The following is a 17,824-nucleotide window of genomic DNA, read 5'->3' as shown; positions in this document are numbered from 1 at the left end:
GTTTTGAGAAACATCTGTATTTCTGTGTAGCTATTGTTCAATCATATTAATTGATACTGAGTATTCCATCACAGGAGTATACCACAATTTATGAATCTACTTTATTGATGAGCTTTTAAGGTGCTTCAGTTTGTGACTATTACGAAACAACATTTCAACGTGCCTCTAAGTTCCCTGTGAAAGACCTAGAAATAAGAGATGCATACATTCAACTTTAAGAACGAATGCCAAACTTTACTATATGTAACAATTTATACATCCAACAGCAATAGATGAGAGTTCCTGCCATTCTATATGTTTATCAATACTTGTTTTGACAGATTTTTAAAGATCTGATAAACCATAAATTATGAAATAGTATCTAATTATGGCTTAATTTGCATTTCTCACTAATGTAATTGAGCATCTTTTCATCATCAAGGGCTGTGCTTCCTGTTTTGTCTTTCCCTAATCTTAATGTAGTTGAATTTATCAATCTTTTATGATAGCGCTTTTTGAGTCTTGTTGCGATTGCTACCAATTTATTAGGAATTTGTTTTTGTTCTTCCTGGGCACAAAGCTAGACCACGTTTCACAGCTTGTCTCGTTCAGTGTGGTTAGGTGACTGAGTTCTAACTAATGAGGTATGAGTGGAGATGATGTGTGCCACTTCTTGGCTTGGCCCATAAAAGCCCTCTCACATTTTCATGCTCTTTTTATTCCCTTCCAGTTGACTAGGTTAGAAAACCCAGGGGATCTTAGAAGCTGTGTATTGAAGATGGCAGGGCTGCCATCAGATTGACTACTTGGAGGAGAGCCACCCTGGCAGTCATGTATATGTGCCTTAAACTGTTACAGGAATGAGATATAAACAACCATACTTTTTGGATCTATTTTTTATCACCAACAATATATGTTTAAGATAGTCTTCATTAATCTGATATCAGAACAATACCTCCTATATTTTTTTCCCAAAAGACTTGAAGTGTTTCAGTAAAAAACTGAATTATTGAACAAATAACTAAGTTTGGTCTTTTAGCAGTTTCCATCTGTTACGGGTTTAGTTGTGTATCCACCCCCCCCCCCCAAAAATGAGTATGTTGAAGTCCTAAACCCCAGTATCTCAGAATTTGACCGTACTTGGAGATAAGACCTTTAAAAAGTTGATTTAAGTTAAAATGAGGTCACTAGGATGGACTGCAATCTAATCTGGTGTCTTTATAAAAAAAAAAATTGGATAAGATTTATACAAAAGGAAAACCATGTGAAGACACAGGGAGAAGATAGCCATCTACAAGCCAAGGAGAGAGGCCTCAGAATGAACCAATTCCAACATCTTGATCTTAGAGTTCTGGCCTGTAGAACCGTGAGAAAATAAATTTCTGTTCTGGATGATTTAGTCCTGGTGAGGACTCTACATGACTAACAGCTGCTATGTCATATGGTCTTTCCTCAGTGAATGTATGGGGAGAGAGAATGTATGAGAAAGCTTGTTTGCTTTCTGGTGTCTCTTCTTAGAAGGACACTAATCCTATTGGATCAAGGCCCCACCTTATGAGCTCATTTAACTTTAATCACTTCTTTAGAGGTCCCATCTCCAAATACAGCAACACAGGGAGTTAGGGCTTCAATATATGAATTTTAGGGGAACATGAATCTTCATAACAAATGTCCACCACTACCTCAACGATATGGATAAATTTCAAAAATTTAAGTGAAATAAATTAGACACAGCAGAATACATGAATGATGCCATTTACATAAAGTACGAAACAGGTAAAACTAACTGATGTTGCTTGAAGACAAAATAATGCCTTTGGTTGGGAGACAGTGATTGGAATGGAGCATGGGGCACAAGGTGGAGGGACTTTTGGGGGCTGGTAATGCTTAGTTTATTGATCTGGATGATGGTTTCATGGGTGTGTTCAGTTTGTGAAAATTCATCTAATTTTTTTATGTTATAAATTGTACTTTATTAAAAGTTTTTTTTTTTTTAAATCCAAAGGGTCTGGTGATACAATGAAGGAGATACTTCCAAAGATCAAGATCTTAAGAAGCCCATCGCCTTTAACTTCAGTACTTTATTTCTTTGTTTATTTATTTTAAATTAAGTTTATTGGGGTAACGTTGGTTAATACAATTACATAATTTTCAGGTGTACATTATAATTTGACATCTATATATTCTATTGTGTTTACCACCCAAAGTCCAGTTTCCTTCAGCTACTATACATTTGATCCCCTTTACCCACTCCACCCTCCCCGTACCTGCCTATATTTGACCCCCTTTAACCATCTACTTCCCCCCTCCTCTCCCACCCCCCTACCTTCTGGTGACCAGTAGTCTATAGTCCATGTCCATGAGTCTCTGTTTGTCCTGTTCCTTTGTTGCTTTTAGGTTTATATCCCACATGTAAGTGATATCATGTGTAACTTCAGTACTTTAGAAGAATCGTAATCATTTCCTAATTCTTCAGGAGTTGCTGTCATTTGAGGAAGTGGCTCTGTATTTCATTAGAGAGAAGTGGGAAGACTTGAACTTGGCTCAGAAGGTTATCTACAGTTGAACTTGGCTCAGAAGGTTATCTACAGAGATGCAATGCTAAAGAATTAAGCAAACAGGTCTTGCTGGGTAAGAACCCTCTTTCCTTACAATTTGGCCTCGTGTGTTTCAGATATATATCCAAAATTTTATGTAAATAAATATATGTATTTATATTTCTAAATATATATAAAAATATCCAAGACCTATATATAAAAAAATATTCACAATCCTTTTATTTCCAATTCCAAAAATCCTAGAAGGTTTGAGGGCAAAAGTGTTTTCTCATAATCTATTTAGTTACCAAACCTGAGCTGACCTGAACTCATCTGGTGGTGAAATTAAAACTACTTATAGTTCCAAATAGCATTTTCATATTTGTACATTTCGTTCCAGAAATATTAACTGTATTGGCCCAATCCCCTATATGGTGTTATGTAAATACCTTACCTTTATAAAAACGGAAAAATTCTGGTTTTTGAAACACATGTGACCCCAAGGCTTTGGATCAAGGATTTTGGACCTGTGCATAGTGGAGATTTTGGAGCTCAGAGTAACATTAACCTGTCCACCCACCTCCACAAGAAAGGGCTTGAGAAGAACGCATGTCACATCAGTAAAAAGTAGCAGCACTATTATTGGATTTACAGTTACCCACTCCAGGGACTTTCTTTCCTCCACTGCCAGATGGAAGCCAGAAAACTCCCTGATAAAGCAAAAAGGGGTAGCTTTTGGTTGTTTGGATAACTAATCTGGAAATCAGCAATCTAGCCTGACAGACTGAATCACAAGTAGTACATTTAGCTATAAGAGAACTAGAGACATGTCCTAAAGGCTATTCTTGCTGTGGCCAGTAGCTAAGCCATATAGTCCAGCAAGTAAGCATTGGGCAGTTACAAATAAACAAAATGGGGAGCCCAATCGTGATAAGCCCTATGCTCACCAAAAGAATCCAACATGGATTCTGAAGGGGACAGGAATGCTAAGATAGATTATCTAGTCCAATTATTCGAAGTGGCAAAGTGGCTCTCTGGAAATTCAAGATGAGTGGCCCACAGAGTTCCCCAAGCCATGCTGTTATTATCCAATGATCCCACATTCCATTATGACACCTGCTGGCCCAACGATGGTTGCCAAAGACTGTTCAGAATCCTGCCAGAAGGTAAGCATGTGGGAAACAGGGACTCACCTGTTCAGCCTCAGCAGGCCCCACTGCATGTGCCTGGTAGACAGCCCTGCCCCACATACCCTCTGGGAACCCAGGGTGCTTAGCAATCCTCTGGTCCCTCCCTTCGGTCAGGCCTCTGTCCCTGCAGTTCCCACCAGGGGGCTTCAGGAGCATCCCTCTTAACTGTGCCACTGTGCCAGAGACCTAGAAGTCCCAAGCAGGGTGCAGGACTTTCCAGAACAGAACTTGAAAATTTCAAAACAAAGACATTAAAAGATAATAGATTTTAATGTTATAACTCTCCCAGCTCGAGTCAGGTCTCTCACCTTGTTAGCAAAAATCTAGATTTACCATTTTGTTGGATGCTGTTCTTGGTGTTATAGGAGCATACAAGTAGTAAGATGGTTTCTCAGTTATGGACTGAATCCTGTCACCCAACACCATGAATTCATACATTTAAGTCCTAAACCCTAATGTTACCGTATTTGGAGACAGGGTCTTTAAGGAGCTAATTAAGGTAAGTGAGGTCATAAGTGTGGGGCCCTCATTGATAGGACTGGTGTCTTTATAAGAGGAGTAGATAACAGTTCTCTTTCTGCTCACCACACAAGAAAAGCCATGTGAGGACACAATGAGAAGGCAGCTGTCTACAGGACAGGAAAAGGCACCAAAAGACACCAATCCTGATGAAACCTTGATCTTGGACTTCCAACCTCCAGAACTGTGAGAAAATAAATATGTTATTTATCCATCCAGTCTGTGGTATTTTGTTAGGCATTAGAGAAGAGTAAGACACCCTTTATAATCTAGGGATCAGAGATGGCATATACACATTTGCTGTATATAGTCACTTGTGAATAATTTGGGGTAGGATAATAGAGAAGTGAAAATTTTAAATTGTTTTACAAGAGTGGACTTTTTCCTTTATTAATTTGGTGATTTAGAAGCTGAGAAAAGGGAGCTGAGATTAAAAGCAGAATTATCTTGACCAAAGATAGATATGTGGGAAATTCAAGTATGTAGGTTACAGTAAATGTCTATAGAAGGTAGAAGAATGGAGGGAAACTAAAAATGGAGAGAGTACAGTCCATTTTAAGTTTGCAGAGTTCCTATAGTAAAAAGAACACTAGGATCAGAACCCCTACCAGGTTATATATATGACTCTGTCATTTACTAACTATCTGACCTTGGGCAAATAACCTTTATAAGCTCGGGGAAAACCAGTGTGATACAGCTCATGGCCTGCTTAAACTTTTTACCATCAATCAGCTCTCTTAAACTTGTTGGGGAGTCAACAATTATACCTGGATTTTTGACTGCATGGAGGGTGTGAGCGCCCTAACCCCCCGATTGTTCAAGGGTCCACTGTAAATAGATCACATAAGGGAATATAGTAATTTTTAATCTCAGCTCCCTTTTCTCAGCTTCTAAATTATTGGATGTTTTCTGAAACATCCTTCTAATGTGCTTATAGCCCCTTAATTTAAAAAAAGGTTCAAAAAGAATTTGGATGTAATACATGTTATCAGCGTACAGAACTAGTAGGAGAGTAAGACAGATTTGAGCTCTAATCCAAGTTTTTAGTTGTGCCTACAGCTTAACCCAACAAGGAAAGAATGCAAAAGAGAGGAATTCTGCAAAATTAATTTTTTTAATTCAAATATATAGAGTGGCTCTTGTATGCACTGAACTATATGAGTTGTTTTGGATGATAAAGTATTTGCAATCCTCTCTGCCATCTAAGTAGAAAGACAATTCTGAGTGACCAAAATTAATTCTTACGGAAGTAACTAGAGTGCGCCAAGATTTGGTTGTTCAAGAGCAGAGGTAGGAGAGTGATGAGACAAGGACAGAATGTCGCATGTCAGCCCTCGCTCTTATCAGAAGTCTCCCCAGAATCATGTTGGAGGGGCTTCCAACTGATAGGGTTCTCCTTCTTTGTAATACTCTTATCAAGTATGTCTTGAGACTTGAGTCAGAATGAATCTATCTTGGGTGTGATGCCCAAGGAAATATAATCCATGATTGACTGAAATACTCCACAAGCCAAAGAATGCAGTATTTGGGCAATGAAAAAACAAAACAGTTCATGCAAAAGTATGTCAAAATGACAGGATTTTATTTCTATGGATCCTTTGGTGTCGGATAAGGTGTGGACTCTGTCTAAAGCTTTCTCCACATTCAAGACATTTATAAGGTTTTTCTCCAGTGTGAGTTCTCTGGTGTGTAATGAGGGTTGCACTCTGACTGAAGCGTTTCCCACACACAGAACATCCATAAGGTTTCTCCCCAGTGTGGATTCTCTGATGTTTACAGAGGTCAGAGCACCGTTTGAAGCTCTTTTCACATTCTTCACATGTATAGGGTCTCTCCCCTTTATGGATTCTCTGATGTCTAAAACGGTTGGAAATACGGCAGGTTTCCCCACATTCATTACATTTATAGTGTTTCTCTCCTATGTGTATTTTTTGATGCCGATTGAGATGTGAGCTCTGTCTGAAGCTGTCCCCACATTTGGGACACGTATATGGTTTTTCCCCTGTATGTGTCCTTTGGTGTTTAATTAGGGCAGCACTCTGACTGAAGCTCTTCCCACATTCTTGGCATTCGTAGGGTTTCTCTCCAGTATGGATTCTCCGGTGTTTAAAGAGGTCAGAACGCTGTTTGAAACTCTTCTCACAGCTTTCACATTTATAAGGTCTTTCTTCACGGAACTGCCTCTGAGTCTCAAAAAGGCCTGAACTATGAATGCAACATTCATCACCATTAACAGATCTCTCTACTGTCAGGCCACGCTGACAAAAAACAAAGTGTGAACTTCTGGCACTATTCCCAAATTCATTATTTTTGGAGTCTCCCTCTTCCGTTGGACCATTCTTGAGATCTGAGATGCTGGTGAGTCCTTGCTCTTCCGGAGAATTTTCAAATTTCAGTGATGAGGGGGTTCCTGACTGCTTTTCTACCCTGTCCTCATGGGAAAACAAGGGAGCCTTCCCCTGGGATGCTTCCTGTAGCTGCCTCTGTGGCTCTACTTCTAGAATTTCTTGCTTTGGAATCAACTCTTTGTTCTCAGTTCTGGTTTCCAAACCTGAAACATTAAAATACAAATTACTGATATTTCATCCTGTGCAAGAGCAAAATAAGCAAGTACTAGCAGAAAAATGCACCCCCAATTTTTGATCTCCATGTAACCACTTCTGAAGTTAAATTGTTTTAGTTAACCTGTCAGATGTGCTCACATTTTCCTGTACAAACCCTGTTTCTTTGCTTTTATACTTGTGTCTGCACCTACCAACCCATCTCTTCTCCCCCACCCTACTCCACTGCTGTATTAAGCACCATATTATGACACATAAATTAGGAAGGGGTGTCAAGAGAGCCAGTATAGCCTTTATCTAATGTCTGAAAGATGGTTTAACAAGGGAAATTCTATTCATGTGATGAGTTACAGTATTAGATATACCAGATGCCCCCAATGTCTGAAGTCAGGGTTCGTGTGGGAGATAAATCTGGGACTTATTGAAAGTCTACAGAGGAACAGTCAAGACAACAGATTATATCCCTTAATCCAGAATTCTTGTAGTTTACTCTCCAGAAAGGCTTAACCAGATAAATTTTGGATCAGGGACATCAGGAACACCTAAGAATAGGGGAGAGTTACTGCTGTCACATCAGTTCAATCAAGGGAAAACTGACACCCTAATTGGTAGAACTTCAATGTACTGTCTTCTCCTCAGGCTCAAACTATTGGTTCCAAGCTTATGTCCTCTAGGCAGAAAGGGCAGAAATTTTTACTGCAGGGATTTCATAGGCTTATTCCCTATTGTATCCCCACCTAGAATAGCACCTGGCTTACTGCAGACACTCAAAATATTTGTTGAATATCTCTCTATGGTAAAATTTACCAGCCCAGGTCAAAAAGACCTAGAGACATGGCACAAGGAAATTCCCACGTATAACAGCACCTGGATGGCCAACCCTATACTGAAGATCACCAGTTTACAAGTCCTGTTCTAACAGAGATTCCAGTCAGAATTCTTATGTTTGACTATTAAATACAAACGAAAAGTGAAAGGTCACCAACATTTCAAAAAAACTTTCAATAGAAATGCCAATGAAACATGCAATGCATGAAATGAGAAAACTTTAATAACGTATAATTAATATTCTCAGATAAATAAGACATTGCATCTAGGAAATAAGGAGGCTATAACAAAAGGAATATTTAAAGAAGAAAAGCTCTTGAAAATATTAATGAGAACAAAAATATTTCAGTGTAAGAGTTAGAAAATAAAGCTAAGGAGATCTATCTTCTAGAAAGTGAAACAAAATATAAAGAAATGGGAAGGTGGTGGAGAGACCTGACAAGATCAGTCCATGAGTTCCAACATGCAACTGAAAGAAATCCCAGAAAGAACACAGTAAAAATGAGATAAAAATAAGTAGATAGATAAAAAATACTATAAAAAATTCCTCACAATTCAAAGATATTGGTGTCTATATTATAAGGCCCACCAACTACTCAGAACAATGAATGAAAAAAAAAAAAAAAACCTCACACTAAACCATATCCATGGTGAAATTTTATACTAGCAGGAATAAACAAAAACTCCTAAGGGCTTCTACACAGAACAAACAGATCATACACCAAGGATAGAATATCACAGTGGCATCAGATTTCTCAATAGCAATATGGCAAGCTAGCTAGAAAATTCACTGTCTTCAAAATTCAAAGGTAAAATTTCTAACGTAGAATGCTATATCCAGCCACACTATGATCCAAATGTGAAGGAAATAAAGACACACTCAAAGTCACAAAAATGTTAGTTCCCAAGTATATGGAACACACTGAAAAATGTTCTCCATTAAATTGAGAGGGTAAAACCAAGGAAGAAAATGGCATGGGATCCAGGAAAGAGAAAAGCAATTCCCATGGTGATAGTGAAGGAAAGTTCTAGTACAATAGCTGAGTACAGGTTTAGAGAAGAAGCCTTTTCACATAATGGCAAGAGGAAGCTTCAAAGGAACTCTCCAAGGGGATATGAAAATGATGGCATATCTGCTATATGTGATGGCACGGAGAGTTTTACATTTCTAACAGCTTGTGGGTAAACTAGTGTGTTCAGTAGTTAGAAAATGAGAAACATGCAAAACAAGGCATTTTTTAAACTTATTAAAATTTTTCCCTTTATTAAGTAATAATTCAATTATATAAAGGTTAGAGAATATTTAACTGATTGTTTCCTTTTGCTCATATTTGGTATGTTTTCTTTTTCTAAATTAAGTTTATTGGGGTAACATTGGTTAATACAATTATATAATTTTCAGGTGTACATTATAATTTGACATCTATGTATTCTATTGTGTGTTTACCACCCAAAGTCCAGTTTCCTTCAGCTACCATATATTTGATCCCCTTTACCCACTTCACCCTCCCCCCTTTTCCCCCTATATTTGAGCCCCTTTACCCCGTCTACCTCGCCCCTCCTCCCCCACACTCTACTCTCTGGTAACCACTAGTCTATAGTCCATATCCATGAGTCTTTGTTAAAACAAGGCATTTTTAATTCAAGAGAAAACTAAAAGCTGTAAAAGAAAAGACATACAATCATGTGTACTATGTGAGTGAATACAGATAATATTTTTATAGGCATAATATTAAAACATTATATTACTGAACAAAAAGACTGATTTAACTATAATGAGAGAATTACAGACTGCTAAATGTATGAACATTGTGGGACAGATTTTTGACTTCCTCATTCGGCAGTCAAGAGATAATAACTGCAGGTGGAAAATCTTATTTAGAAATATGAAAATAAGTACTACTGGAAAGAGTTAAAAAGATTTTAAATCTGCTGTGTCTGCAAAGTTGGAAACAGGATTGAGAAGGAAGGGCCTGATATTTTCTTAAGAAGATTTGAAAAATACAAACCAGTAAAAGATTGATAAAACTGACTATATTAAAAAAATTTAATTCTATATAACAAAAGATGTCATAATGAAAAGACAAGCCACCTACATAACCATTAAAATAACAAAGGATTCATATCAAAAATATAAAGAACAGCCACAAAGCAATTTAAAAAAAGACAATGGAGGAAATAAAGATATAAACAGGCAATTCACAGGAGAGGAAACCAAAATGTCTAAAATATATCTGAAAGATATTTAACCCAGCAGCAATCAGGGTAAAGCAAATTAAAACCACCAGATACCATTAATCTAAATACTATTTATTCAGCATCTGTTCTGTGCCAGGCACTATTCTAGGTACTTGGAATATATTAATGAACAAAACAGTCAAAAATCTTTCTTCTTGTGGAGCTGATATTCTAGATGGGGTGGTCAGACAATATATAAACGTAAAGTAAATTATATAGGATGTTAGAGCCTAGTAATGCTATGGACCAAGTCAAGTAAGGCAAAGGATCAGTCAGCAGTGTGAGAGAAAGACAGATGTAGGCAAACTGCAGTATTAAACATGATGTTCAGGCCTCACTGAAAAGTGAAATTTAAGCAAAAACTTGCAACGAGTCAAGGAGTTTGCATAGTAAAAATCTGAAGGAAGAATATTCCAGGCAGAAGGATCAGTTAGAGCAAAGATCATGATGCAGCAAGGTCAGTGGAGTTGGGGCAGAGTGAATGAAGGCGAGAGTAGGAAATGAATCAGTGAGGTAACAGAGCCATGTCACATTAGGCATCACAGGCTTTTACTCTGTGTGAAGCGAGTATTGCAGGTTCTGAGCACAGGTGTGACATAATCTAATACTTTAAAAGGAACACTTGGACTACTATGTTAGGACACTGTGCCATCAACTGAACACCAAATGTTAACAAGAATGGGAGAAAGAAGAATCCTCATGTATTGCTGGAGTATCCTTTTGGACAGCAAGCCGGTCAAACATCCCTAAGTATATTTTCTTCAGAAACTCCTACATATGACCACAGGAAGAAAGACACAAGAATATTCACTGTAATACTGTTTGTAATGGTGAAAAACTAGAAGCCTTAATGCCCATGGATAGGAGAATGGATAAATGCAATTTGGAATAGTCATGCAATGAAATATATAGGTGTTAAAATGAATAAACCAGAGCTACATGTATCAACATGGATAAATCTCAAATATTTAACGTTGAGAAAAAGGCAAGGTGCATTGGAATCATACACTAATATAATTTATATACCATAAAACATGTGAAAATAGTATATATGTTTGCATGTTTATATACATGTTTACATATACATTTATTTATATGTGTGTATATGTATATGGGGAAAGAAAAGAAGGGAGAAAAAATATGTATGTGGCTACATGAATATGAAGAAAGAATATAAAACACACATGGACATGATATATACAACAGGATATTGGTTACCTCTGGAAAAGGAGCAAGGGCAACAGTTTTCAGGGAGAGTACACAGGGCTTCACCTATAGCTGGAACATATTATTTCTTCAAAAAAAATATGAGGCCAGTATGGACAATATTAAAATTTGATAAACCTGTGTGGTAGATAACACAGGTGCCCATTATATTTTTTTATACTTTTCTGTAGGTATTTTATTAAAAATGAATTAATAAGCTGATTGTCACCTAGCAATATAGAACAGAGAAGTCTTGCTTGGGTCACAAAAAAGACTCTAAGGCTCTCAACTTATACCTGTGAATGGCAGAGTGGCTCAGGGATTGGACTTAAACAAGCCCTTCGCAAATCACAAACAGCTAGAAACAAGCAAAATAACAGCACTTACTTGGTGGGGCTATGTTCCCATAATCCTTTGGTTTGCTCTCCCTGTAGAAGACCCTCTGAACTGGATCCAGATGCTCCCACTCCTCCCAGGTTAGAGAGACAGCCACATCCTTGACATTCACCAAACCCTGAAACAACAGGTGACCTCTCATCAGCACCTGTTGTCCCAGAATACCCTTACCACTAGTCTCAGGATGAGGCCCGACTCCAGAGAGGCATCGGCCAGCATTGAGAATAAAGTAACAACCATGGCTGTTGAGTCTACCAGTGAATCTTATACTGATGGGTCACTTTCAAATTTGGGATAAGAGCAAACATTCACTTAAGTTATATCACTGTGATTTACCAAAAGAGAAATATGAGATAGATTAAAAATGTACAGATAACCAGAGTCCCAAGTTCCAATGCTGGCTCTGAGACAGTTTCCTCATGTACGAAATGGATACAAACGTCTACCTTAAGAAGATGAAGGTGCCTCACCAACAGCAGGTGCTCAGTATAATTTCCTTTCCCTTCCTTGACCATTGCCCAGTAAGATAATTATCCAACAAGATGATCTTTTGAGATGGTTTATTTAAGTGTAAGTTGACCATTCACAGACGGTATAGCCACAGTTCTAAGAAAGGGAAAGTTGTAAAATTGATGCAGGGAAATGGTTTTGTAGGTCCCAGTGATGGCTTGCAAACTGACTCCAAGGATCTCTCACTCAATAACAGAGAAAGGGAATGTATTTTTTTTCCTGTTATGTTTTATTATATTTTGTTATGTTTTCACATCTTAAAAAAAGAAAACCTTTGTGGCTAGGGAGAGCAAATTCTTAGAGAGACAAAGGGCTCAGCTAAGACTGGGTAATCTAGAGTCCTATCTTCATCTGGCCTTTACACCCCAGGAGGTAACATTCCTCAGCCTTAATCATCCCAAGGCCAGGTACCAGGCAACTAGGGACCACTGCTATAATTTGCAACCCACTGAAATTATTCAAACTAGTCGATCCTACTGTTCACCCTGCCCTGCCCTTCCTTTCCCCAGAAACCCCAAAATAGGCTCTGGCCTAAACTTTCCCCTTGCTCCTGTCATCTGCCTGACCGTGCTTCCCATTAGGTTCTGTGTGGCATGTGGTACCTCCTGTCTCTAGGACCTGACTGTAATAAATTTTTTCCTCTTGAACCCCTCTTCTGTCTCTGTGTAAAGGAAAACTGCACTCCTGTGTGTCTCCTCTACTCTCAATACTCTGAATACTTCACTACACTACTTCACCTCCAACACCAGATGTGTTTGTTTCCACACATCAAGCAATTCTGCAACACCAGCTGGGTGCTCAATTCCGATACTACCTACCTGGGGATGGACTCATCCCTCAGATTAAGGGCTCAGTCCTATAAGACTGCTCCCCTCCCCAACTTCTGATGCCAATTGCACGGCCACACAACCTGTTTCTGACCAACCAGCTATAGATCAGAGGTTCCCACAACTCCCTCTTTGGGTTTGATTAATTTGCTACAGTGGTTCCAGAACCCAAGAAAACAGTTTACTTACTAGATTACGAGTTTACCATAAAAAGATAAAACTCAAAAACAGCAAGATGGAAGAGAAGCATAGGGCAAGGTCTCGGAGGGTCCTAAGCTCAGAAGCTTCTGTCTTCATGAAGTTAGGGTGCCCTGCCCTCCCTTTAAGTTGGGAGCTACCAACCTGGAAGCTACCCGAGCCCCATACTACTGGGATCTTTACGGAGCCTTCATCATATAGATATAATCAATTATTAACTCCATTTCCAGCCCCTCTCCCCTCTCTGGAGTACATTCTCAATTGTGAGAGAAGCGAGTCTCCAAAATGTTAAAAAGTAAAAAGGGATCCTCACATTCAAAGTGGTGAGGAATTACTGTTCTAGCATCTGAACTTTCTTTCTCAAATAATGCAGTTAGACAAAAGGATGTCTAACAATGATTAAACGATACTCTTGTGTAGGTTTTGTGCTGAGAGGTCTATAACTGAAGGATCATTTCCTGGATGGATCGTCTATCCATCTTATCTACTTATCTACTGGAAGTTTCATGAACATCCTAAAGTTCGCAAAAAATATAATGAAGAAGGAAAAAACTTCTGAAACTCATAGCATCCCATTCACCTCCATTCCCCCAACTCCCACCATCAGCACACTCACTCCTCACCTGGGGTGAGGGCTCACCCAGTGCCCTCTGAAGAGTCCGCACTACAGCCCCTGCCTCCTTCCCACTCTGGGGGCAGTGCTTCCGCACCCAGGCCTGCAGCTCTGGGGGCAGGATGGCCAGGAACTGTTCTAGTACCAGCAGCTCTAGAATCTGCTCCTTCGAGTGCATCTCAGGCCTCAGCCACCGACGACAAAGTTCCCTGAGCCGGCTCAGTGCCTCTTCTGGACTAGCCACCTCCTGGTAACGGAACCGCCTAAAATGCAGTCGACAAGTTTCGGAATCCTGACAGTCCCCGGGCAAGTCGGACTCCAGACCTCCGAATGAGTCTTCCTCCACTTTCACTATCAAAAGTCCATCACGCAAGGGTGGCGCGGCAACCTTGGCCCCCGCCTCAGCGTCACTGCCTAGACTTGCGGTCAATATCGAACTCATCTTTCTCTGGCACGAGTCGATTTCCCTAGAGTTTTTCCTTCAGGTGAGAGAAGGGCAAACGCTGCAAAAAGCCGCGGAACCCATCGGCCCTCCCCAAGCAGGGGCGCACCCTGCTCGGCTCCCTCCCAGACTTCTCCTACTCGCAGCGGCGCCGCCTAAGGAACCCCTCTTCTCGTGACCAAAAAAAAAAAAGAAGAAGAAGAAAGCTCGTAACCCAGGGCGGAAATGCGACACCGACTCCCTGCGGTGCCCACCGCCTGGGCATTTCCGGGGTCTCTCTAGGCGCACCGGAGGAGCGAAATGCATCTCGGTGGTTTGCCGTTTTCACCCCTTCAAGGGATGCTCTAGTGTGTGCACTTTGCTTTAGGGAGCTTATAATCCTTCAGGTTACTGTTTTAAAAAAGGATACTCTTCATTTAAAACTTGAATGTTATTCAGCCAGGTGGTATTCACTTACACAAGAAAGGTTTGTAGACTATGTTCTACATGTCAAGGCATCATGCTTGACACTATAGATACAAAACTGGAGAAGACACAATCCCTGTCCTCAAGTTGTTCATAGTCTCTTGAGACAGACACTATTCTCACTTCTGAAATCTAAGACCCCATTCCCAGCCTTTTCTCTTTTGTACAAAATGTCATATCTACCCAATGTTACCTCGCTGTCTTTGGAATTTCATGCATGTGTGAATTCCCTGTCTTTGGAATTTCATGCATGTGTGAATTCCCCATGCACATGTATTAAAAACCTGATTTTTATCCTGTTAATCTGTCTCTGTTAATTTGGTTATTAGCCCCTCTGGAACAGCTTAGAAGGTAGGATAAAAGGTATTAATTTTCTTTTTTTTTTAGCCCCCACAGTGTACACATACTCACAGGTGACAAGGCTACATTGGGCTTTGTCTACAGTCAGCATAAGCATTTCCTGGGATCCTGTTAGAAATGTAGAATTTCAAGCCTTACTCCAGACCTAATGAAGCATAATATGCATTTTTAAAAGATCCCCAGGTGATTTGTACATGCACTTAATTTTGAGAAGCAGTGATCAGATGAATCTTTCTGACAGTAAAAAATGTAGGTAACTTTTTGTACATATAGATCATGTGTAGCGTACATAAGACTTATCCACTATCCTTCATTATCTGTATTGCAGTTCCCTGCTATTATTACACATATCCTATGACAATGTAAAGCAGAGTTGTACTCCAGGGGAAATTCCGGAAGCAGTAAGGCTCTACATGTAGGCATCTTGCCTCTGAGCATTTGAAACTAAGCTTTAATTCAGTTTGTAACAGGAGTAAGTGGCAAATTGCAATTTTAGTCATTTATTTTTTTTACTTAAAAATATTTTATGATGATTTGATCTTGACTCTAGGACTCTATTACATGTGACTGTAACTTTTAATTATAAGATGTTTGAACATATATAAAATACCAAAGACTTATTTTAAGTATCATGGAAATAACTGAACCTTTGGATCCCATGTATTCAGAAAAGTCAGAAGCAGATAATAATCGAGCTAATAGTGGAAGATTTTTTTTCTAGTGTTTTTTTCTTGCTTCAAGAAATAGAATATATAAGGAAACTAAAATAAGCATCTTTTGCATGTTTCATATCCACTTATATTCAATAATGTTCAGGAAAACAAATCATGTAATACTATGCATTAATTCAACATTTACATTAAATGAATACTACTCATTAACTTAAAATCTATATTAAATCATCTTCATTTAACAAATGAAGAATTATCAAATTTATGTTATAGTTAAATTCATTTTTAAAATTCATTCGAATGAATAAAATTAATGTTCTGATTTATGAATGCAAAGTCCGAGTGTCAGAATTCCATATGACATCTCTATGGACTAAAGTTTCAAATATAAAAAATGTGCAAAGGCACAGTTAGTCAACCCGTACTTCAGGCTTTAGCAGCTAAGTGATTGTACTAGTTTGTTGTGTACTAGTTTGTTTTGATTAGGCATTAACAGAACATGAAAAGGCAAAGGCAGGGTTTTCAGGATTAATTTTTATGCCAAATCCACTTCTAGAAAAACAAATTCACTACTCTCAAGGCTCAGATTTGCCATTTTAGAAATTTGGAGCAATATGTAATAATTCAATGACATAACTCGTCACGTTTATATCTGATCTCTCCAAGTGGCTTGAAAGTTCCTTAAGGACAGAAACTGCACAAATCTACTTCCTCATCTGTGTGGAGATGCTATCATAATCTGGCAGGAAATCAAAAGTTCTTTTTCCAGTATTGCAGGACAAGGCTTTAGGGATGAGTGAGGGAATTAAAGGGCAGTACAAGCATTTTTCCTCACATCCCAGCAAGAGAAGCTGTGGATTTTGTCTGCTCACCAGCTGATTACCAGTCTGTCTCTGGTTTGGACTGTGCACTCTGATTGTGACATACTGAATTTCTTAGTGCATATCTCCCTTTCTCCTGTAATGTAACTTTTGCCGTCATCCCTAGAATGTCAAGTGCTTTAATTTGCTCTCACTTATATCATTGAATGGTATATTTCTGTGTTCTTAATGCCATTTTTGGTGCTTTGTACACAGAAGTTAATGGAAAAATGCTAGTTGCCTCACTTAAGTGAGGAAATAATTAAGTGAGAAAAGGAAAATAGGGCAGGATAAACAAGATGGAGCCAGGAATAAGATGAGATTACAAATTGCCTACTGTAAGCTCCTGTGTGCTCATAAAAGATAGCCCACAATTAGGCTTTAAAAAGTGTCAGCAGCCAATGCAAGAAAAAAAGATCAGTTACATCATTTGCAGTGTATCTTGGGGAAAAGCAAACTATTAATAGTGGCTTAGGAGAAATCCAGCTATTCTTGGTACCAAGAAGGAAGAGAAATTTTCCTTGAGTGCTCAGAAAAAGAACACTACATGACATAATGTACAATATCTTAACAAGATCTCCCAAGTAAATAAGATTTAAAATTTTTAATGTCCATTTACTGTTAGCTGATGGTAGGTATCAAAGCACAATTCAAAAAAGCTGATTCTGTGAAGGTAGAAGAGTGTAGGTTAAGTACTCAGCTCTCTTAAGTCCTGGTTTAACATAACGACAAAATTCAACGTGCCTAGGGCAAGACTCTTCAGACCTTTTGCCATGCCATTCAGGCTGATGGTTATATGAAAAGTCCATTCCCAGAACTACCTGGATCATTACCCTTTGCTCTCCTCTTAAGATAATATGTCTTATCGTGGTATATTGTAAAAAGGGCCACAAAGGTTTGAAACAAAAAAGATAAAATACCAGGAGAACATTTTGCAGTTCCTCCTGTCAAGAAGTTAACTTTTTCCCCACCTTTTGAATTTGGGCTGGCCTTGTAGCTTGCTTTGACTAACAGAATGTGGCAGAAGTGATATTGTGTGAGTTTTGAACCTAGGTATGAAGAACCCTTGCAACTTCTGCTCTCTTGCTCTTGGAACTTGCCATCAACAAGTGAGCAAATCTGAGATAGCCTGCTGGATGATGGGAGGCAGATGTCTGAGTTGCCACGTGCACTCCAGCTGACCATCAACCAATCCCCTAAAAGCTTAGCTTACCAGTAGCAGACCATAGACAAAAGGAGACCAGCAGAAGAACCACCAAGATAACCCCAGACCAAACTGCCAACTCACAGAGTCATAAGCTAAGTAAATGGTTATTTTTTTAGGTCACTAAGCTTGGGGGTGGCTTGTTATGCAACAAAAGCTAACAGATATACTTTTAAAAACTAGACCAACCCAATTCCAATATTAAAACAAGATAAAATAT

The 17,824-nt window shown here is 38.8% G+C and overlaps 1 protein-coding gene and 1 long non-coding RNA gene across 2 annotated transcripts; one reads left to right on the top strand and one right to left on the bottom strand.

Moving 5' to 3' along the window:
• Positions 1-2,553: 2,553 nt before the first annotated feature.
• On the top strand, positions 2,554-4,443 carry LOC111734044. Its single transcript, XR_002778284.1, has 2 exons — positions 2,554-2,610; positions 4,300-4,443. It is a non-coding gene; the product is annotated as an uncharacterized LOC111734044 (long non-coding RNA).
• Positions 4,444-5,320: 877 nt separating this feature from the next.
• On the bottom strand, positions 5,321-14,242 carry ZNF394 (zinc finger protein 394). The gene is made up of 3 exons (XM_011385596.2): positions 13,613-14,242; positions 11,446-11,572; positions 5,321-6,776 (listed from the first exon to the last, which is right to left on the bottom strand). Exons 1-3 carry the CDS (start codon positions 14,042-14,044, stop codon positions 5,791-5,793), a joined length of 1,545 nt encoding a protein of 514 aa, XP_011383898.1. The 5' UTR covers positions 14,045-14,242; the 3' UTR covers positions 5,321-5,790.
• Positions 14,243-17,824: the final 3,582 nt, after the last annotated feature.

The sequence above is a fragment of the Pteropus vampyrus genome, unplaced genomic scaffold (genome assembly GCF_000151845.1).
Source record: "Pteropus vampyrus isolate Shadow unplaced genomic scaffold, Pvam_2.0 Scaffold739, whole genome shotgun sequence".
Classification (NCBI taxonomy): domain Eukaryota; kingdom Metazoa; phylum Chordata; class Mammalia; order Chiroptera; family Pteropodidae; genus Pteropus; species Pteropus vampyrus.
Note: the sequence above shows the minus strand (reverse complement) of the source record. Positions and strands in the feature narration are given on the sequence as shown.